The 24,157-nt window shown below is 40.2% G+C and overlaps 1 protein-coding gene across 6 annotated transcripts in view; it reads right to left on the reverse strand.

Annotated features, from left to right (window-relative positions):
* mtss1lb (MTSS I-BAR domain containing 2b) overlaps positions 1-24,157 on the reverse strand; it is a 111,404-nt gene that overhangs the window by 83,967 nt on the left and 3,280 nt on the right. For all 6 annotated transcript variants that reach the window (XM_017716407.2, XM_017716405.2, XM_017716404.2 and 3 more), the window contains exons 2-3: positions 5,920-5,981; positions 5,728-5,801 (exon numbers count right to left, since the gene is read on the reverse strand). In XM_017716407.2, the coding sequence (XP_017571896.1) occupies positions 5,728-5,801; positions 5,920-5,981 (136 nt within the window). The remainder of the gene's footprint in view (positions 1-5,727; positions 5,802-5,919; positions 5,982-24,157) is intronic.

Genomic DNA, 24,157 nt, shown 5'->3' on the forward strand with positions numbered 1-24,157 from the left:
CCCTGACCTCACCTTCACTTATCTTCACTCTCTTTCTTTTGTTTCGTCTCTCTCTCCATCTCTCTCCACCCATCCCCTCCAGCTGCCCAGTTGTATACCCCAGACTGTTTGATCCCAAGCCGAACTGCCTCTCTCAGTCTCCCTCTGATGTTGTTCCCGGGCAGGTTTGTGAGGTGTGTGGACGGTTGGCGAGGGCTTGTCCTTTGGCATCCAGGACGTTCATCAACCAGGTCACATGACCAACAGGCAGGCTACAGCCTCCATGCCGCATTTGGCATGAGAGCGACAGAGCCATTCGCACCAATGCAAATGCACCAGAGGAGATCTGCTGGAGGTGACTGAAAAAAGGGCATTTGATAATGTACTGCAAATAGAGCTGAGATCACTGGAACATCAGCGTTTAAAAATTCGTGTTAAGTCATGCAGTTTCTTGCCCACTTAGAGCTCTAAGAGCTATCTGGGAAAGTACATGGCAGCGAGAGAACAACAGCTCATCTGTCTTCAGCCCATTCTAAGCCTGAGATGAGGCCTGGGCCAGCCCTAGGGCTCCCATCTGAGTCAGAGATGAACCACAACTCAAAATGATTCAGTCCAGGCCTTTTATTGGAAAATGCCATTTGGGCAGAGGGATAGTATGGCGCTCTGTGTAGACCAGTATTGTAGGGTGTGCTAAATTCACAAAGTTTCTGCTTCATATTTTCCCATAATAACTTAAAAATTGACATCAAATAAATGTGGTTTATTTGTATATTTCCCCTAACATTGCTGTCCATATTAGCTAAAGATTTTGCAGAGCAATACGTGCTTTGTCAAGCAAATTCTTATGTGGTTACCAGGAAAAGCAGCAAACTTTTCATGGTTAAAATCTAAATTAAATATAGATTAAAAAATACAGGAATAAATGGAAAACCATTCATAACCTATACTTTGTAGACATGTCCCTGACCTACATACAGGAGACCAGCTCTGCACACAGATGTGCTGGAATCACAGTGAGCATCTGCAGCAGTCCCGTCTACCGGCTGAGCGGTCAACGTCATAGAAGTCGTCAGCCAATGGACTCATTCTATAAAGCACTGTTCAGTGTCTTCTCTGCTATGCCTGAGGACAGCCTTGACGGAGCCAACCCAGTCATTCCTGAGCTAGCTGTCCTTGAGAGCACACAAAGACAGGTTTCTCTCATCTAATTCAGGGACCTAACTCCATCCTGGTCAGCACAATTACTCTCGGTTTGCAATATGAGCCAATAGCATATTCCTATCTACACCCTTGACTGGTTAAAGAAATAGTCTGGCAAAAAATCTGGCTTCAAAATTGCTCCCACCACAAATATACTTTTTTCCATTTTATAGCTAACATTATATAATACAATGATGAGTATTTAACAACTTTGATGCAGTTTGAGGTTACAGTGTGACGTTTGGCATGTATTTTACTCAATTTTAATTCAAATTCATGTTCATATTACTTTTTAGTTACATTAGTGTTATCGCTCCAGTGCAAAACTATAGGCTAGAGTTGTCACTATACTAACATTTTGGTAGTTGATACCAATTACAATGAAATTTGACTATTAATAGGACCACAGCAAAAGCAGAAATACCATTAAGTACAATCTATTATATTATATTAATATTAAAACCCCCAATGAGCCAGTTACATTATAAAGCAGCAAGCTTAAGACCTGTGAACACTGACCAAACATTCCAAAGCAGCTGCAACATGTTGATGTCAAGAAAAAAGAACTGGCAAGCCCAATGAACCAGAGTGACTGTGGAAGAACATTCTACTACCAACAATCACACAAGGCTGACTTGGTTTGGATCTGTCTAGTAGGAGTCCAACCCAGCAACATCATCGGAACATCGTATTTCTAGATAAAAATTCTGACAATAAACTTTGAAGGTGTGGAACGATATCCTTGCAAATGTCTCTGAAGAACTGAACGCAAGTCTCCTAAAAAGAAGGAAAACAGTTCAACGGCACTTTGAATACTGAAAAATGTAAAATATATTTAGCTGTTGAGGTTTTCGTGTCATTTTCTGTTAAACATGTTTTCTGCTTTTTTCCTGACACTGAACAATGAACAAATTCTCCTTAACAGCTGTTTTGATGTGTAACACCCACACATCTGCTTTCTAAGCCTAACCCTAAATGTAAACTCGATAACCAGGAATAAACGATTCAAGTTGTCACTACATTTAATGTGGCATTCAATTTAAGGTGGAACTGAATTTAAGGTGGCAGTGAATTTCAGTTAGGACTGAATGTAAGGTACCAGTGCACTTAGCAACATCTAAGCAACCCTTTAGCAACCATCAACAGACTTTCACCATTTTAACATTTTGATGTCAGTAACTGGCTTTTCCAAGTCAACTTAAAGTTTGTTCACAAACATTCCCTTTCAGCTATAAAAAATGAATTGCATCTTTCCTTGATCCTGAAAAAATTAGGTTTTTTCTCTGGGTTTTTTACACAGATACACTCGAAAATGTACACAGACCATCCACACAGACTGTGACCATAATCTATGCCTCCTAGTGCTACTCTTTACCCTTGGTGCTTATTATAAACAGCTCAAACAGCATAATTCTCATAATTTCCCTTAAAAGAAAGGCAGGCTGCAGTCTACATCAGTATAACTAACAAGCATAACTAATATCTGAAATATTATTTTCGGCATCGTTTGCAAATTGGCTTTGAGGTCCACTATATTACTTTTCTTATTATTATCATCTGACTCAAATTCACAGGTTATTTTTTTTTCTACTAAATGGAGGCTCAGAAACTGAACCAACACTGAACTAATCTCTAAAAGCCCCTATTCAGTGACAATGTGATGCTCGGACCAATCACAGTGAGGAATAGGTCTCAAAAGACGCACTGAGCAAACCACAGTATACAAACTGGAGATGCGTGCAGGTATCTGAGCGCTCAGCTAACTGGAAGACAGTGAAAATATATGATTAATTGATTTTACACATTGCCAGGATTTTAAAATGTGACAGATTTGCTTGTACCTCAGAATATTTGTATTTATTCCATGCATAATACGTTTATCTGACAAACTAACATGGCAGTACATCATCCACCGAACACAAAACAGAAAAATCAGTTCTTATCAGTATTTAACTTTGCACCAGTTAACTAACTAGCTCATTTGAAAGTAAGCCTACAGCCCTACACTAATTTTGGACTAAGTTTTTTTTTTCCCCTTTTGTGACTACTTTTGCCCACCCTGCAGTTATCCGTTCATGAACTCTTATGAATACTTGGCTATCAAAATTAGTCAAAACTCAAAATAGCATGTCTTTCTGGCTCCATAAGAGATCTTTTTTTGTTTCTCGATCTCTTTTTTAAGCCGGTACAGTGCAGCAGTAGGCATACTGGTCACCAGTGTGGTTTTCTGGTTTGTGTCTTTATTTACAGTCAGTAATACAGGACTGTAGTGCCACCACTACAACTATACACATATATATATACACACAAGTCTTTCCTGATCAGCTCCATTTGGAGTAAAGAGAAAACTGTGTACATGTGATTTTTTGCTAGCAAAATCACTTCTTTCCATCCATCTGCAGTCCCCTTGCCCCCCTCCCCATCTGCAGGGGAGGTAGGAAGAACCCCTTGCTGCTTTAAAAGGCCACACAGGAAAGCTCCAAAACCCTGTCAGCTCATTAAAGTCTCCGAGTCTGTCTGCATCTCTCTCACACACTTTCTCAGCTTCATATACACACACAGACGCATACACACACTCTCACTCACTGGGACAGGTTACTACCATAACCTAGGGCAGCCTAAAATGAGATGAAAGAACAAGAGAACTTCCCACAAAGGAGAAATGGTAGACAATTAAGGTCGTAATCACAACAGTGTTTTTTTTAGTATCCTTTTACGTGTGTTCTTTACCACTGGACAACTTCCCAAAGGATCTTGACTCCATCTCACAACAATGACTGGCGAGCAGTCCAAAAATAACCTAACGCCCACCATCCCTCTCTCTCTCTCTCTCTCTCTCTCTTTCTCTCTCTCTCTCTCCAGCTATGAACCAAGGCTTTGTTCTGCTTCATACACTTCATCCATTTTTTGAAGACAAGCATAGCCTTTTTTGTCACTAGCAGCTGAATGAGCATAAGCCAAGTTCAAGTGTACCTCAAGGCTTGAATAAGTAGGCTGCACTTTTTAATCAATGAATACAATTATAACAGCTGATAAAAATCTTCTGAAGGGGATGCCAAAGACAATTAGGGGTAAAGTTAGTTTTTCCAAAAAGCGCAATTTAAAGCAGCACTAATCGTATGTGACACCACCGCATAATGCTCCATCCACCATCCACAGACTTCTAAACACATCTCTCGTGCCCTACAGTCTTAAAAACAACAGCGACAGAAAGGGTTTCTCAGCGCAGCTCCATAGATGGTACAGTTCTGTTTCCCTAAAAAAGCTATGAATGGATGGTTCTTTAAAGCAGTGGTTCTCAAACCGATCATTGTGTGTTGCAAGGTTGGAGCAAAATTACAGACTGTCTGGGGGTCCCTGAGATAAACACTGCTTTAAAGGACCATTTTTACATAAAAGAGAGTTCGAAGAACATTCAAGTTCAAAAGGAACTTCATTTAATATCACTAATACGGCCCTCTGTTGCTCTTATTTAAGGTGTGCAAAACAGAAGGGGAGGCTTTTCTTATATACTGGACTTTTAGTAATACTTTTTATTCACTTTTTAGAAGTCTACTACAAATTCTAGAAGTTGTGATTTTTTTCAGACAATAAAAGAACTAAATGGCTGTGAAGTAAATATGCTAAAAAAGAACTGTGCATGACGGTGTAATAAGTAGCAAACACCACACCGAATTAACTCAAACCACCAAAAAGGCCAAGGAGACGTCGTTTTCTGCTTGAATACTCACAGCTTAAAAAAACTCAGTGTAACTCTCAGCACCACTAAAAGCAAGCTCATGCCTTTGACCAATCACAGTTAAGGGGATGACTCGAAAGGAGTGACATGGCAATGAGAAGTTCTGCTCAGTTTAAGCCACACAAAACTAACTCTGCTTTGAAACAGCTTTTCCTTTCGTGTGAAGTGCTTCGTTGCTGTCCAAAGAAAAACAAGTATCTCCAAAATAGTAACTTTACAGGAGAGGGCAAAAACGTTCTTTATTTTCAATGTAAGTTCATGCAAACTCGTTTTATTCTAAGCAATTTTGGAGCATTTCTATTGGTCCAATCATCATAACATATTCACATAATCTAAAGGACAGCTGCTGAGCTCAAATGATGCAGAAAGGTAAAAATCACACAAAAAATGTATATTTTAACAGATTAAACATGAAAAAATATCATTTAAATCTTTCAATTCAGTTGGAAACTGAAATGAAAATTGGATTTAACCTAAAACTATGTGCACTGTAATGCTCATAGTGTGCATACATGTGAGCAGTGCACATGGTGCAAACATCAACATATTAACATAAACATATGAACACAAGGCCCCTTATATTTGCTGTATAGAAAACACTGAATAAAATTGTTCATTTTATATATCACTACACTCCTATTCTATGCCAGTTACAGGTTTTACCTAGAACTGTACGTTAAAGCCAAAAACCATTTTGGAACCTTCATTTCTAGGAGTGTATGCTGATCCATCCACACAATACAAACTCTCCAATGAGGCCCCCTACGATATGATGCCGCTTTATAAACCCCCCATACACCACATCCTACCTCGTGTGTTGGTTGCCATGTCTGCCACCTTCTGAAAGGCATCCAGAAAGGCCACTGCTGCAAGCACGGTGGTTCTGTGTAAGAAATAAAGGCAGAAATAATGAAATGAGCTTTTCTCAGTCTGCAATAATAAACGCATGTATAATGTCCTCATAATGACAGGTGCGGATGTGAGGCACAAGGTGGTCTCACCGGAGCTGGGCATGCAGCTTGGTTGCCTTGGCACTGAAGTCCTCCCAGACAGGATATGAACACTGCAACAGAACAAAGACACCCGTTAGGCCAAGCACGCTCAGTGTGTGGAGCAGCTTTTCATGTATGTGCTGATAACATTGTAATCTTTGAATGGGGACTGTTATGCTGATATAACACATTCAGGGTCAAACACAGACCAGAAGATCAAGGCTGTGATGTTCACATTCAGTGCTGAGTTATATAGCATCTATACTGGTATTACAAAGACAGTACAGAATTTTAGTTTTTATTACATTGATAAAAAATAAACGTTTAGCCAACTTTAATGTCTGTTATTTGCTTGGTGCTTCATGCTGTTTTAAAAAAAACTTTCAAAATACATGAAAACCAATTAAATTATAGATGTACGATGATTTCAGAATCATATCATAATCTGTGCATAAAAGTTTAAAAAATACTATTTAGCCTATATTTCTATATGATATTTGATGGTATTTATTGTACTCCCCACACTAGCAGAATGTTTAGGTGATGGTGGGCTACCTTACTAAAATTTCTGCATTTCATTCATTTCATTTTTCATGCATGCAAATAAATATATTTGTTTATAATGCTAATCTAAGTGGTTTTAGTCTGAATTGCTACATTTTATAAATGTTTATCCATCACTATGCACAGATATGTACATGGAAAATATTGGAAATTGGCATTGCCATACAATTCCAACATCAACGCACACTTGAAATAAATGGTCATTTTTCAAAATCTCATTTGCGTATGGCTAGTTTTTTAGTACTGTGTAATTTGGTGAACTTTTATGAGAAAAAAACAACAAAACGGCACAAAACAGCACAAAAGCTTCAAGTACCTTCAAAGTAATGTTACTGTCCTTGGGCTTTTAGCCTGCTTTTACGCAATTTTACTGTTCAACAGAAACAATAACATACCATGATAAAACAATGAAATATGCTTAGGCATACATTATTACATACTTTGTGTTGTCCATACCACCATGATATCGCCGCTGTCGGAACAAAACCTTGTACTTCTATTTTTATTGTTTTTCAGTTTTTGACATAATTTGGAAATGACTGTTGTCCTTTACAATATGTCTACGTTTCAAGATGAACTGACCTACAGAAACAGATGAAAGTGACTTGGAAAAAAGTCAGTTTGACATTAAAAGTCAAGTAGTTTTTTCCATCTTACTTACCGCTTTGGAGACACAAGATTTTGTTCTAACAGCAATATACAATACCAACAGTGGAAGTGCAGCGTTTTAGAGTGGCATGCACGCAAACATTTGCTTGGTACTACGACATTAAAAATAAACAGGCACATATATTTGCATTAGGATTGCTTGGCTTAACTGTGGTTATCCTTAGTGTTAGCCTATTGCATGCTTTGGCAAAATATCAACAGCATAAATTAGGCTAAAGCAAGCTTACTTTATGCAGCTTGGCAGCAAAGTTAAATGTTTTTGCAACATTTTTACATGCCAATCGCAAGCTGAAAATGGGTGTATTTTGCACTTCTAGTGGTATGAAGCTCATTGCGAGACTTAAAGCTTTGAATGATATGACCACTTAATCCTTAATACCGTCACCGTTCACATGAAGCGCGAGGTAGAAAGCTATACTTTGTGAACTCAAAGGCATTGCTAACACACGCGAGCTCTGTGAACAGAGCAATGCAAAGCAGAAATGGCTTAGTTCACTCTTCTGATCTAAAATGCCCTTCATTCAGCTCTGCTCTTGTGGAAAAGCAACCAAAATTATGAATTGATACAGCATCTTCATGACTCACTCATTCCCTCCCTACAAACCAGTGGGTCACCAACAATTTGAAAACCACTTGCATAGAGTACCAGCATTCAGACAGAATAGACTCATTAACCACAACGTATTTATAAAATATCATGATCTTGAATTTAGAAATACCACCCAGCAGTCTTCATTCAAGCAAACACATGCAACTGATGCTAGGTTTAAATCAGAAAGCAAGCAGATTCATTGGATTCAAGACACAATCTCCACACACAGACTGCGCAATGTGTGAAAGTGTGTGTTTATGAGTGTGTTTGGGAGGGGGGTGGCATTGCCCTGCAGCAGGAAGAAGGGTGTCGTCCCACGATAAGGGGACAAGCCACGTACAAGGCTCTCTGCCTTGTTACCACGGAAACAGAGAGGGCACAGCACTTTCTGTGATGTCTGCTTAAAAAGGGCAGCAGTGGCTCGACCTAACACAGCCATCAGCCAAACACAATATCAAAGCCTGAACACGATCACAGGAACTCATAACCTAGTGATTAGCGTCTTGTGTTGATTGGCTTCTTATTCAAAACAACAGTCAGTCCCTCAGTAATTGCACCTTACTGCAGTCTGGGAGAGAGCTCAATATCCAGTGGAGCTGTGCCGATACTACAATTAATCAATGAATTGCAACTCTGTCTTTCATGATTTCGCATCAAGATTTTGAATTCCAGGCCACATTTATGGATGTAACTTCACACATTTCCTTCAATATGATCTCCAATTCTCTAATCATTAGGTTGGGAGGCATTGTAATATATACAGACTAATCTCAGAGCTTCTTTTACTTAATTAGGCCTTCAAATAAGGCATGTACGCTCTTTTAAATAAAATTATATATACAAATATTTAAAATTATATAGAGTATAAAATATTTTGGAATATTGTTGAAATGGGACAAACTATACTATTTCAAACATTTTGTTCATTTTTCTGATGTTTCAATATTTCGCTGAAATCGTTATACCCTTAGCATCGTGTTTATGTATTTATTTATTCATTTATTCATACATGCCCTTTCTAAATTTCAATCAGAGTCAATAAAATAGTTGATGTCTCTAGATGGCGGTAACTACGAAAGACAAGTATACAAAAATTAAAAGAGTTTTAAGCTTTAACCATTATGAATCTATTGACAATTATTCTGCACTATTCACTGGATTCAGGCTGCTTTTCCCAAAAGCATCTGAGCACAAAGATTGTTCTTAAACGGAAAAGCCAGCATCACCTGAACACTCTCTCTATCTTTACACTTAGATACTTTTAAGAAACTGGGTTCCAGTGACATTTAGGGGGTGAATGTACACAGTACAGAATGTATTGGGCTTGGAACTTTCTAATTTTTGAAACCTATTTTTGCAATTTTCCATGCTATGCCTGGAGAGAAAAGCTGTTTAGAACGCCTGATTTCCTAATATGGGCAGACAGTGCAAAACGATGGCCTAGCTGATAAAACTCAGCCCTAATATCAGCCCTTATATCCTCAGCTAAACAGCATTATTCTCCACACATCTGGCTTCGGCCTAACACTGTACAAACAGAGCTCCTGTCTTGGCTGCTGTGTGTATCTGTGAGGCAGGGACAGTGGAGGTGTGCTTGGTCATGGTTCTCTTTGTTAGCGGTGCTAGCGTGCAGGCTTGGGCAGGCTTTGAGTGCAGCAGATCAGACGGCTGCGTAGCGAGGGGTGAAATTAGCCTCACTTGAGAGCACAGCTGGAGGTCAGGATTCAGCTCAGCACTCCTGACACTAATGCCACTATACACCCCCCCACTGCCTCGCCTCACCACCCTAACACCACTACACCCCCTCCCGACTCACCACCCAACGCCTCACCCCTGTACCACCGCAGCCCCTCTGCCTTTAGCCTTTTATTTAGAGAGGTGGGGTGTGTCAGAGAGAGAAATAGAAAGAGAGAGAGAGAGAGAGAGAGAGAGAGAGAGAGAGAGAGAGAGAGAGAGAGAAACAAAGAGCACCTATAAGGAATGAATTCGATATATAAAAGAAAAGCTCTGACTCATGGGCATGAGAGACAAACAGTAAAAGGGTACCAAACAGGAAGAGAAGGGAATAATAAAGGACAATAGGAAAACCAGTCAGTCAACACAGGACAAAGGGGGCAGAGGGAGGTCAGTGAAGACTGCAAGAGAACACCAAATAGAGGACATTTTAGAGGAAGTTAATGTTGCTGATTCAAGGTCAATATTCCTGATCAGATGTAGATGAATGTCAGCCTCATGTCAGTTTTCCATACCAGATGGTGGGAGACAAAAGAGTGCAGAATAGGAAGAGATAGGAATAGCAAAAGACAATCGGAAAATAAGACCATAAAAAAGACCAGTAGTGCTGCCACTACGGCTTTGCTCACACAGCAGGCAAAAGTGGCCCAAATCCAATCTATTTCATCATTTGTGACACATGTTATCTGTGTGGAAATGTGAACTGGAAAAACACACTGAATCTGACATTTTCAATTCCAGTTTGAGACACTTTCATATGTGGCACTGAAGTCTGACATGTATCCAATCTGTGCCAATGCAACTCAGTCCGAACAGCCAGATCGGAATTCATGCAACTTTTACGTAAATCCAACTCGACATTCGTCATAATTTCACACTGCTGAGACCTCATAAGCATTTGGGGTGATATTTTTGTACAAAACTTCAGATGACACCTTTTTACGATGAGCTCGAACACATTCTTTGTAATGAGCCCAGCTGTCAATCAATAAAGCTTCATAATAGCTCCTGTGATGCTGGCAAAGATGAAACTGAAAGCTCTGGGAGCGATTGCCGTTCTGTGACAGGTCAGTTTAGTAGCTGATCTGTTCAGACTAATGTCGCATACAACCAGGTAAGAATATCAGATTTGGGACACTTTTACATGCTGTGTGAACAGCCTATGTTACTACTATGTTGATGTGTTGAGAATGGACCCAAATAATAACTTGTCAGAGGTGGTCCTAGAGTGGGCAATATGATATTTTATTCGTTTCGTGATACAATTTGCTATCATGGCAAACAATATGGTTTTCTATGCATGTTATGGATATAGTCCATACTTAAAAACAAGGACCAATCGAATGTTTAATTACAAACATTGCATAGTTCATTTGGAGTTTCGATTGTTTTAAAAAAAAAAAAAACGGGCAATAATAGTAGTGCTATCTGATCATCAAAATACTGCAATATTTATAAAAACAAATTTTGTCACAAAACATGGCTGACAAATATTGCAAATATACCAACAGATAAACTACAATCAGTAATTGTAAACCTACAAAGTGCACTTCATTATGTACCGTTACCTCCTTCTTCCTACACTCACTGTCCATTTTTATCAGTGAACAGACACAGTGTTTAAAAAGTCCAACAGCACTGCTGTGTTTGATCCACTCGTGCCAGCGCAACACACACTAACATGCCACCACCACATCAGTGTCACCGCATTCCTGAGAATGAACCACCACCCAAATAATACCTGCTCTGTGGTGGTCCTGTGGGAGTTGTGACCACCAAAGAACAGGGTAAAAGAGAGCTAACAAAGTATGCAGAGAAACAGATGGACTACAGTCTAATTGTAGAACTACAAAGTGCTCCTACATGGTAAGCGGAGCAGATCAAATATAATAAAATGGCTGGTCAGTGTTCAACACAAGTGTAACTGGAATGCATTTCTGTTATCTGTATACAATACGGATCTACTGAGTGCTGACTAGTAGATGAGAGGATAAGCAAGGAGATAAAAGATGGAGAATATGGTAGGCTGAGGTTCCCCAATTCTTGAGCTTCTTGCACTCTGGGATGATAAAAGTGTCCAAGCTTGTCGACTCGTAGCAAAAAACATGTAAATGGAATCCAGCCAAAGTATATCCAGTGATACAATCCGCACACGAAATACATATTAATGCAAGATGTAAACAGGTCCTCAGAATTGTTCACAGTGGTGGTGATAAGTACCAGTCATCTGAAGCATTTAATGCAGTGGCAGGGAACTCCAATCCTGAAGGGCCAGATTCCTGCACAGTTTGGTGATTTTCCTGCCCAGGCACACCTGATTCAACTCATCAGCTAATTACCAGGTTTAGCTGGTGTGCTAGAGCAAGGAAACCATCAATGTGCTGGACTTCTGGACTGGCCCTCAGTTCCCCACCCCTGTTTTAATGCCTCTGAAAACTAAGTGTTACACTCATGTTTTGGCCTGAAATGTATCCTCTGAAATGCAACCACTGAATTATGCAGAAATAGGTGGAATTCCGCTTTAAATGAAAGGGATATCAGTCAGACATGATCAATCATCCATATTCAATACTGTGACTTTGTAACTGCAATTGCAAGAGTACAAATTTATACACCTTCTACACAATTTACTTACTGTAGTGGTTGTATTAGATTCAGTAGGTTCATATCAAAATCGTTATGGGAAGAATCCTAGATGTTCATTTTGCTTACATACACTGAGGATTGTGAGGAAAACAGCAAAAGGGAGATGAAACGGAAAGAGAAAGGAATGATGAAGGACAATAAGAAAGACACTACACCTGCCCAGGACAGAGAGAGCACAATAGAGAGTTATTGGTGACAGCGCCAAAGCAGCGGATGCATGGGCAGAGACACTGCGGGCATCACCCGTTTGATCCACCGTCTCGTTCGGCCTGTTTGATGTCTGGTAATTCGCTCTCAAACTGGAGCGTGATATTCCCAGTGGAACCCCCCTCACACTGTTTGAAGTGCTCTAATCTGGGGTACAGGCCTGAGGTCCATCAGACTAAGGGGGGCTTGTAGAGCAGAGATAAGGAGAGCAAGAAAGAGACAGAAAGGCGACCCCCCTCCTCTATCCCAGGACACTCTCTCATACCTCATTAGCATATTCACTCAGCTAATCCAATAGGAGAGCAGAGCAATCCCAATCACGCAAAGAGTATCAGTCGGCTCGCTTTCACTCCCGTTGTTTCCTGCCTTCCTCTTGGAATTTCTTCCTCTCTCTTTCTTTCATGACTTACCAAATGATCCACAAACAATTGAATAAGTACCTGCCTCGGCCGTTCGCTCTCCGCACTGTGAGATGCTCGGATGCAGGGTAAGGAAGCAGGCTATTTTCTGTTTAGCCTAACCAAGCAGAAGAAAGGCATTACAGGTGCATTTTAATCAGGGCAAGAAAACAACCAGAAGGCTGGCAGATGATAAAAAGACAAAGGCATCCGTCCCATCAGGAGAACAAAACACAGACATTGTGGAGTTTGCCAGCATCGCGATAAGCCTGAGGCTCTGGACACAACAGTGATCCTGAGAAGGATTATAAACAAACTGAATTAAACAGTAATGCTATTGTTGAGGAGAACATAACAATCCACATTCAGAAGCATACAGATGGGCAATTTGCTGCTTAATCAATACATCTATTGATCAGCCGACATAGACATAGTATTCACTGCACTGTTTGACTAAATTAGTCCATTGGAATTCTATGTGGTGTGGTCTAAAGCATTCCCAGACAGAGATACTGTATATCAACAATAAGTCAACAAGTACAACATAACTGATATCCTAACTGATGCACAACATAACTGACACATATACAGTATCTCACAAAAGCGAGTACACCCCTCACATTTCTGCAAATATTTGATTATATTTTATATAATATATTTTATGAAGCGTTTACACAGAATCGCTCAAATGTAACTGTTTATAGAGAAGTTCGCCAAAAACATTCGTCACTTTCCCCTCCGCTATCAGAGCATCTCCTCTGCAGTGGGGAGTATCCGCTCTCAGAGGAGAACGAGACTCTCACAGGAGCACGGAGAGATACTGATTTTCCTCTATTTCATTAAAGACCTGTGATTTCGTTTCAGCAGAGTGTAGACAGACAGCAGAATGCATAGAGCTCAGACTGCACTGTTTAAATGTAATATATAAATTTAGATAGATTTTTTTTATTTACTTGATTAAAAGACAACCGACTTAGTTTTGTTATTTTAATCGCTGCTACTTTGCACATCCTTGGTTATAAATTTTGACAGGAAACATACACTGGAGTTTTATTTTTTTATATTTTGCATTAGGGGGAACGTTTATTAAAACAGTGAATTCGTGAATGATATTCATCTTTATTGTCTTTATTGTTAGTTAGCAAATGCACAAAACAACCTCAAGATAAATTTAAAAGCTAATAGCGACATAAAAATTATTTGGTAATGTACTGATTCATAATCTGAACAACAATTCGTTTCAATAATCGGTTGATTATTCGACTATCAAATTAGCCATTTGTTGCAGCCCTAGACAACACTATAGAAACTTGGATATAACAAAGAAGTCGGTGTACAGCTTATATAGCAGGATAGATTTACTGTCCTCTGAAAATAACTCAACACACAGCCATTAATGTCTAAACAACTTGCAACACAAGTGAGTCCACCTCACAGTGAACATGTCCAAATTGAGCCCAATTGTGTCGTCCCCCCTCCCTGGTGTTATGTGACTCGTTCGAGTTACAAGGTTCCAAGTGTGATTGGGGAGCAGGGTTGTTAAATTTGGTGTTTTGGGTACAATTCGCTCATACTGGCTACTAGATATTCAGCATGGCACCTCATGGCAAATGACTTTCTGAGGATGTGAGAAATAGAATTGCTGCTCTCCATAAAGATGACCTAGGCTATAAGAAGACTGAAACTGAGCTATAGCATGGTCTTGGAACAGGCCTCACCAAAGAAGTTGAGTCCATGTTCAGTGTCATATCCAGAGGTTGGCTTCAAAAAATACATGCATGTTTGCTGCCAGCATTGCTACAGAGGTTGAAGAAGTGGGAGGTCAGCCTATTAGTGCTCAGACCACATGCCACATAACGCATCAACTTGGTCTGCATGGCTGTCGTCCCAGAAGGAAGCCTCTTCTGAAGCTGACGCACAAGAAAGCAAGCACAGTATACTCACTATAACTCACTATAATTCACTCATTATAACTACTGAGTGAATGGGCGGGGCTAAACTGCTGTAGCATGAATAGCCAGATATTTGTACATGTTGTGGCTTTCATGGCATCAAAAAACAAGAAATGTTTTTTGCAGCTTTAGTTTTGGAATATAGACTGTATGGACTGGTCAGTGAATGTTACATTTTGAAAATTTACTCATGTTTACATCCTACATCAAACTATTTCATTTCAAATAAGACAGAAAATGTTTATTTTCAATGAAATGGCCCCTACAATAATGTGGGTCTAATATCCTGAAGGGTAACTATGAGTAGCTCCAGAAGAATGTCAGCTTTATATCAATTTTGCTTTTATACTTGACTATGAACAGTTCTTCTTTTGGTGGCATTCCCCTTACTCTTATTCCTTTCCATCTGTCTCCGGTTCCATTTGCCCATAACTGTCTGCAGCATCAGAAAAGACTGATTTTACAATGGCCGATCTTTCCAAACAAAGAGCCTCTCTCCGTTAACTTCTCCCACTAATGAAAAGCTATTGAGCAGCCATTGCCTGGGAGCTTAAAAGACAAATTCTGTCAGTGTTCAAACGAGTCATTTTCATTTGTGCAACTAAAATGAATAGCTCACTATACAGCTTAATTTCTCCCTCCTTCCCTATTGATTTCAGTGGGGATCCAGGGAGACAAAAGTGGATCCGCATTAGCCTAATTCCATCTCCACAACTGAACCAGTTCAGCTACTGAAACAAAGGCACCAATGAGGAACAACAAAGGGGGGGGTGTTGTACAGTGTAATTTACACACTTAATGTGCACAGTACACAACTACGGATATGCACTCCTCTAAATAATCCATCACAGCTATAGTTTCATCATAAGCTTTTAAGATATTTAGAAGAGCTGGGGAAATGCGAAACACACAATATAATTTTCCAAGTATTTCACAGTATCAAATTATATGAATTTTGCGTTAATAAATGTACTAAACACAATGTTACTACGTACTTATACTCTACACTAAAAGAACATCTTACAAACCTGGTATAGCTTGTTTTGATTGGACTATTTCTGTTTTCACCAACATTTCACCAAAGGGAGCCCTAAACACTACTGTAAATGTTGACTGTAAACCACATATAATGTACATTTCTGGAGAGAACACTCGTTTTTATGAATTCTTACGTTAAGCATCCAGCAAATGATACATTGCACTTACTTGATCACTTACTTGGGTGTCATGTGCAAAGTACATGCACAAAATAATATTGAATGAAAAGGGCTGTTAAATTTAATACATTAATAATACATTAACACAACAAATTAGCATTTATCCATAGTTGTCCAAGCTGAAATCCAGCTGTTATCCAGTTGTTATGATCCACAGCTCTAGCCCTCTCATTCTAAAACAGCTTTTAAATGGCTTTTAAAGCAATACCTCCAGCACCTTCTGTAGAGTACACTGGACAGTGTCTGTGGGAGACTTATTGATAAGTCAATGAGTAGCAAACTGACAAAAGTAATAGCAAAATGGAAATCTCCAGGTCTTCTTGAGAGCCACTGTAACAAGAATCCACAAGCTGCTTGAACAAGCGTGACAACGAGAGGCTACAATCACATATACATAGATCAGCCTTTGTAGTTCTACAATTACAGACTGTAGTCCATCTGTTTCTCTTTATATTTTGTTAGCCCCCTTTTACCCTGTGCTTTAATGGCCAGGCCCCCCTGCAGAAACACCACAGAGCAGGTATTATTTGGGTAGTGGATCTTTCTCAGTACTACAGTGACACTGATGTGATGGTGTGTTAGTGTGTGTTGCGCTGGTCTGAGTGGATCAGACACAGCAGTGCTGCTGGAGTTTTTAAACACCTCAGTGACACTGCTAGACTGAGAATAGCCCACCAACCAAAAATATTCAGCCAACAGCTTCCTGTTGGCAGCAACCTGTGACCACTGATTAAGCTGTGCAGCAAAAGATGGGTTACTGTGCCTGACTTTACATCTACAAGAGTGTTTAAAACTCCAGCAGTGCTGTGTCTGATCCACTCGTATCATACATCAGCCAGAATTATTGTGCAAGAATGGTGGATGGAGAATTCGTGGCCTTATTATAGGTGGCTCACATCCACCAGAAGATTGTACTGATTTACTACTCTTAGTATTCCGTATGCACATTCCTTGTTACATAAGGTCTTCTCCACAATTTATAACTGGAACATTAGTTTGCCGTAAAAACTTCCAGGTGCTGGTGGTGATGAAATGCACAGAAGAAAACACTGGAGATCCTGCAGCTGTTTTCCTTACTGAAATCCTTCCCAGCCACTGACTTAAACCAACAGAAACAGCATGCTAAAATGACACATCAGCATTTGGAAGTCCACAAACAGACACTCTTTTGGGACGGCCATAGCTCGCAGACAATAGGCGCTCCATCATATGAACTGAAACAGTACACTGACACTGCATCCAGTGTGCATTAGGTTTCTTAAACACTGCATTTGGGAAAACACCACAATCCAATTACATTAGCAGACAGGCAGTACGTTGTTGTCAGATGAAACAGAGATTGTCTGCTGCATAATTTATGAGCAGGAGTGCACACCAATTTTGCTGCGCTAATGAAAACCAATGATAACGATGATGCCTTTAGCCAAAGAGCTCTGATAAAGCTATGGGTGCGCAATAGTATCGGAATCATATCAATACCAGCAGATGATGGCAAAAAAGAAACTGTCAGCACTGGATTGATGTTTAGATTTGACTGATATTTCAAATTGATGTTTACTTTATATTTATGTACTCTAGAACAGCAGAACATTTAGACGATATGAGGTTACTGCAATAAAATATCTGTACTGTATTTCCATTTATAACTGTAAAGAAATGTCAGATTTCTCCATGATGCTGGTACATCTAGTTTCAATTAATAAAGTTTATACATGTTTATTTATCAGCATCAATGTCAGCAATAAATGAAAAATAGTGGATATTTCCCATATTGGTGCATCCCTAAAATACAAGATATTAGCCTCTGCTGAAATCTTTGTCATGATTGCATGAATTTGTTTGCCTTCTGTTCTTTTCTTTATCGTTTTTTTCCACGTCTTTGACTGATGAAGGGTTTTGGCCTTTGTCTCAGAGACCTTGATATGTCTTGATACGAATGTCTCCTGAACTTGACATTGCGGCATGCAGACATTACACAACAGATAAAACATTGAGCAAAAAAGCTTTCTCTCATCCACAACCCCTCCTCCTTCACTTACACAAAAGGACAAAGGGTTGAATGGGGGATGAAGTGATGTGATTTGCTTGAGAGACAGATATTGAAAAGCTGGTAGTTTCCAGGAAAGACCTGATTGGCTGAGCCACTTCCGCTGAGCTGCACTGTAGCTGTCCTGATTGGCTCTTTCCTTTGTGGACTGAGGAGGAACCTAGGCGGTTTGATGAAGTCCTACACTGTGTCTACACTGTACATCTTTCTCACCAGTGTTAATGAATGAATGAATGAATGAATGAATGAATGAATAATGGAAAGGAGTAATTCATCCCCAACTTCTGCATTTACCACTGTAGCCTGCAGTCATGCTATAATGAATAACGGAAACCACTTATCATAAAAACTGCTTGCTCTCTCTCTCTCACTCGCTCTCTCTCTCTCTCGTAACTGCCTTTAATCACCTAAGATGTCCTTTACCTTTTCCTTTCACTAGTTTCTCTCTCAAAGGGGTCTCTGTGGTCACCAAAATGAAGAAAGGCAATTGGGTTGATTTACTTCCCATAGATAGATGATCCGCTGTGGCGACCCCTAAAGGGAGCAGCCGAAAGAAGAAGAAGAAGAAGAAGAAGAAGAAGAAGAAGATATTCTCTCCCCAGTTATCCTCAGTGAATCTGGCTTGGTTTTTGTCAGCAACACCAGTCTGATGACCAGGAGTCATGTTGGTTGGTTATTTTTGGGGATGCACAATGATACTGGACTCATGTGATTATCTGCAAATAATTGTTTTAAAAAATGATCAGAATCTGAAACATATTTCAAGCCCTGTTGCCTCACAGCAAGAAGGGCCTGGGTTTGATTCCCAGCCAGGCGACCAGGATCCTTTCTGTGTGGAGTCTGCATGTTCTCCCCGTGTCTGTATGGGTTTCCTCTGGGTTCTTTGGTTTCCTGCCATGGCCCAAAGAGATGCAGTCAGGCCAATTGAACACGCTAAATTGCCCCTAGGTGTGAATGTGTGTGTGTGTGTGTCTGTCTGTCTGTCTGTTTGCCCTGCAATAGACTGGCGGCCTGTCCAGGGTGTGTCCTGCCTTCAGCCCTATGACCCAGAAGGATAAGCGGTGTGTGTGTGCGTCTGTGTGTGAAACATATTTCATACCCTATAATGACTGTCATATTTATTGTACTCTGGAGCGGCAGTAATTTCCTTCCAGGTATATGTATCCCAATTTTTCCATTTTTTAAGTGTTCATGCATCAGCATCAGTAGATATCCATATAAAAAGGCCCATAATTCCCATATGGTGCATCCCTGGCTATCTATATTCTTGTTACAGTGGAGGCTCTCAACAGGAACTGCAGCTTTCTACTTCAATATTGCTTCTGTTAGTTTTCCACATAGGCTGCACTGTGGTGATCTACCCCAGTATGGTGATGGTCACACAACTACATTTCATCCCATTTGAACCCATTCCAATGAGGAAATCTGTAATATTGTTTAAAGAAAATAAAACACAATATCATATGCAAAGCATCACTCTTTGCACATGTCCACAACCTAAACCTTCACTTTAAAAGAAGCCTTTGTTTATGCAACTTCATCATTACGTTAATGCCAATTTCCATATCCATATTTTCAATCTACCCTCCCCCATGGTGCCCCCCAGGTTTGTTTCAGACGTGTGGTAAACACTACTCCTTTTAAGACCTACAGAAATAAGTGTTTTATGTATACCTAATGCTAGTGGGCTATTTGGGGGCAGTCATGGGCTGGAGGTTAGGGATCTGCCCCTGTAACCAGAAAGTTGCCAGTTCGATCCCCAGGACCGACAGTCCATGACTGAGGTGTCCTTGAGCAAGACACCTAACCCCCAACTGCTCCCCGGGCGCCGTGGATAGGGCTGCCCACTGCTCCGGGCAAGTGTGCTCACTGCCCCCTAGTGTGTGTGTTCACTAGTGTGTATGTGGTGTTTCACTTCATGGATGGGTTAAATGCGGAGGTGGAATTTCCCCGGTTGTGGGATCAAAAAAGTATCACTTACTTATCACTTATTTCACATAGATTAGGCTCAAGTTCTACATTTTTATTTGTTTATGTAGCAGCATCAGCAGGCATGTACATGAAAAATGTAGGATATCAGCAACGGCCTGTAATTCCCATATCAGTGGGGACACTTGTTTTTAATAAGATGGCACAACTTTTTTCCATACTCAACGTCTCTGTGGGTTAACTGATTGGTGCGGCCGTATTACCTAATCCAGTCACTAATTCCATCAACCTTAACGTTACGCTTCATGTCTCAAACAAAGATAGCGTCTCAACCCCAGGCATTTGTTCTTGGCATGACAGTTTAAAAAACCTTTCCACTAATATAAGCAAGACCTTCCTTTGATCAATGCCATAAAAGAACTGTTCTCAGTTCATGTTTGAAACAGAGATCTTTTGAACCTTTTAAAACGTTAAAGAATCTTCAAACAACATAAAGGTTCTAGACCAATTTAAGGGTTCTTCCCAGAACTTTTACATCATTCCGAAAGTCTTCTTCACATTCACCTATCTCATTTACAAAATCTCTACAGAATACGGCACTGAAAAATTCTTTCAGGAACCAAAAATGGTTCTTCTATGGCATCTCGCATAGATGAACCACTTTTGGTTCCCTAAACAACCATGTTTGCAAAATAAGATTTGTAAATGTGAAGAACCTATTAAAGATTTCAAGAATCTTCACATAACATAGGTTCCTTAGCAATTTATTCCAATTCACATAACGTGTGACAGTTCTTTAAGGAACCAAAAAGGGTTCTTATATGGCAAAAGAAAATCTTTTGGCACCTTTATTTCTAGGAGTGCAGAAGATATTCTAGCATATCAAATAAGGAATAGAGTGTCTTGTTTGATAGTACACACTTTAAAAGATGATTCTTCAAAAGGTTCTTTAGTAAAGAAATGTTTTTTTATAGAACCATGAACACTCAAAGAACTCTTTGCATGATTAAAGGGTTTTTGCACAGTGAAAAGATTGTTCACTTCGATGGAGAATGTGCTGCAGATGGTTCTATTGTAACCTATATACCCTTTCCAAAAAAAGTGACCATATAAAACACATTCTCCAACAAACTGAAGAACGCTTTTGCGATGCAAAGAGCCTTTTAATCAGGCAAAGGGTTCTTTTGAGTGTTCATGGTTCTATTTAGAACCATTTTCTTTACTCAAGAACCCTTGAAGAACCTTTTTTCTTGTGGTTTTGGCCAGAGCATGTTAAAGTGGCTGTACATAAGTTTTGGGCCCCAGGTCAAATCTCTGTGACGACTGATGCTTTATACTGTTCACGTGACACATGCAGCCATTAGGAAAGATTGCAATAGACTTCAGGAAGTGTAGGTGGCGATATGGCTTCTGTTTCTTCATTCCACTTTGAAAGCAGACATTTCTTGTCATATAGACAAAACGTTGACTTATGGCAGCACTATGACAGGGAAAGGACGGTGAAAACGACACAATGGTTCAACTGATTAATCGAATAGTTGACAGATTAATCAATTATATAAACAATCATACGATAAAACTCTATTGCCTAACATAACCCTGGACAGAACCTGGAAAACACGCGCATTGACCTGACACATTTCAACCCCCTACTATACAGAACAATCACTGCTCTGGAGCTTTTCCTCGAGTCAGCAGACGTAAGAGACGAGATGGGTTTGACAGGTCCGACAAAGCCTCAGCCGAGCTGGCACACTTCCAAAAAGGACTCCGCCGTCCAAAATGGCCCGATTCCTCTTTAACGAGCCTAACGAAGGGCACGGGAAACACACGTTCATTTAGATACCACAAACCTCACGGCAGCCCCCAAAAATGAAATAAATACATAAGGGAGAGAACATGAAGAGTGGCCTGGCGAGGATTCTCAGCATCGCTGGTGGTGCAAAAAAGAGAGGAACGGAGAGGGGGAACACGTGCTCTCGTTCACACGCTCCCTAGCCCTGCGAATAGCACTGCTTGTGTGGATGTTGTCCACTCAGTAAGCCCCTTGGACAACTCGGGTGACATTAGAGCCAAGTCTGAGGCTATAGCAAAGAGTCCTGTTGGTGATAAATGATGTTAAAGTTAAGATTGGTCCATGGAAGACTGAGGTTAAACTAAGGCCTACAACAGAATAAGGGTGGACAACACAACCATATATTACCATTATCGTGTTAATTACATTATGATACATCTTTCTGAGTTCATCAAGGGTATCATCAATAATTCTAGAACAATGAACAACTTCATGTGTTACGAGTAAACAGACTTAGGCCAATTACAACGAGCCTATAAACAACAAGAAGCAGCGTATAGCAGGGATGATCACAAGTCACTTCAAGCAAGTTCAAGCTGAGTCACCGTGGTGCGAGTCCGAGTCTCTGAGGTGCTAGTGCGAGTTGAGTCTTGAGTCTCTGGGGTTCAAGCACGAGTCGAATCTTGAGTCTTTAGTAAAGAGTTTTAGTTTTGTCTCATTATTTGCTGCAGGCATCACATCGTATAAAAGTAAACCGTTTGATGCCTTTAATTACAGAAAAGCCTTTAGTCTGACAGACAAACTGAAGTGCTACAAGCAGCGAATGCAGTTTTTAAACAAAACAGGCAAAGCTTGAAACCACTGTTTAGTCTGTAGATTGTAAAGCAGGCATACTAGCTACCCTGCTGAAAAACAGCACAGACCAACATGCATTCAATGCTGGTGAATGCTGATTTACACTTAGTTGTGCTGGTCTAGTGCTGGTTTAGCTGCTCACCCAGCAGGGACATGCTGGTTGACCAGCACACCAGCCTCTAAAAAATGCTGGTCTATACTGGTTTTTCTAGCAGGGTAGTAAAAGTAACAGCTAATCCAACACACATAATGTACAACTTCAGCCAAATTAGCTACACAAATTACATGCTAGACTTTTCAAGTTGTTTTGCCTCTTTCCTTAAAGCACTGCATGTAGGGCTTCATTGTATCGCAGGTTCTTCTCATTATTTGAAGCTACATCTAAACTGACACTTCTGCAAGGTGCTGGAGATTGGTACTGGAATAAGACTGTGCATGAACATAAAAGGTAAAGTCACACACAAAGTTAGAGACAACCAGTTTTATTGCATCAAGGGTCTCATTTGGCTGAAATTTCAAGTATCTTTAGCCTTGGTTATGAGTCATGAGTCAACATGCGACTCAGGTGCGCATAGTCTGAGCCGCTGACTATTCTCTGGTGTGGAGTAACTGCACATACTGCATAGTAACAAGCAGATGATTGGATGTCAGCCCATAAGGACGTCACCTTATTTTATTCATTTAATTCTACCACTTTTTTCTTTTCTTAAATAGTTTCTTTTTACATTGAATTTTAAACGATATTGTACTCAGTTTTTCATACCTTATTCACTGTTGTCTCTGCTGTTCCGCAGGTACACTGTATTCATTCCAACTTGTTCACAAAACTCAGAAAAGTTAAACATCATGATGAAAACGTCTTCAAGTATTGTGATGTTATATTTTTGCCATTCGGCACTGCTCAGATTAGCCCAGGGCAGGCTGGGGTCTAAACTGAGGGTCAGCACACACAAAGCTGAGCTACCTTTGTCTATGCGTACGTGTGGAATGCCTCTACTGTACAGACACTGGTATGCACATCCCAGTAGGAGGCTAGTAAATGTAAACAGTAGTGATATATGGCTAGTCCAGCTGGCAAACACATGGCCACATGAGCTTGCATCACTGGTTTCCCCGATTTTTCCCTCCTCTATAGGCCCACGGGAGGGGATAACTATATAGGGCAAGGTGACGACTGACCCAGCATGTGACCCTTCTCCCTGCATTCAAATCCAATCATTCTTCCTTATAATCCAAGCCAATGCTATTATTTCCATGCCTTCAGTTCAAACATGCAGGGCCAGTTCAGACACATGGTCAAATACAAAGATATACACAATCACCCAAAGATGCTCATCTCGTCTAATGATATTCTTGTGCATATATAACAACACGTCAGAAGAGTTAAGAGAAGGTATTACAACATGCAATTAGTTCAGCTTGGACCAAAAACTAACATTAATAAATAATCGCTTGTCTATTACAGTGTATCCTCTTGGACAGCATAGAGGAATAACAGTGGATTGAGTCCATGGCTCATTGATTTGATAGGGTTCCTACTGTATTCCTCCACCAGAACAAAGACAGCCCAGACAGCATGCTGGTTGTCGGATACATACGAGAAGTGAGCTGGAATGCCCTCAGGGTGCCAACCCCCAGCAAC

The sequence above is a fragment of the Pygocentrus nattereri genome, chromosome 25, assembly GCF_015220715.1.
Source record: "Pygocentrus nattereri isolate fPygNat1 chromosome 25, fPygNat1.pri, whole genome shotgun sequence".
Classification (NCBI taxonomy): Eukaryota; Metazoa; Chordata; class Actinopteri; order Characiformes; family Serrasalmidae; genus Pygocentrus; species Pygocentrus nattereri.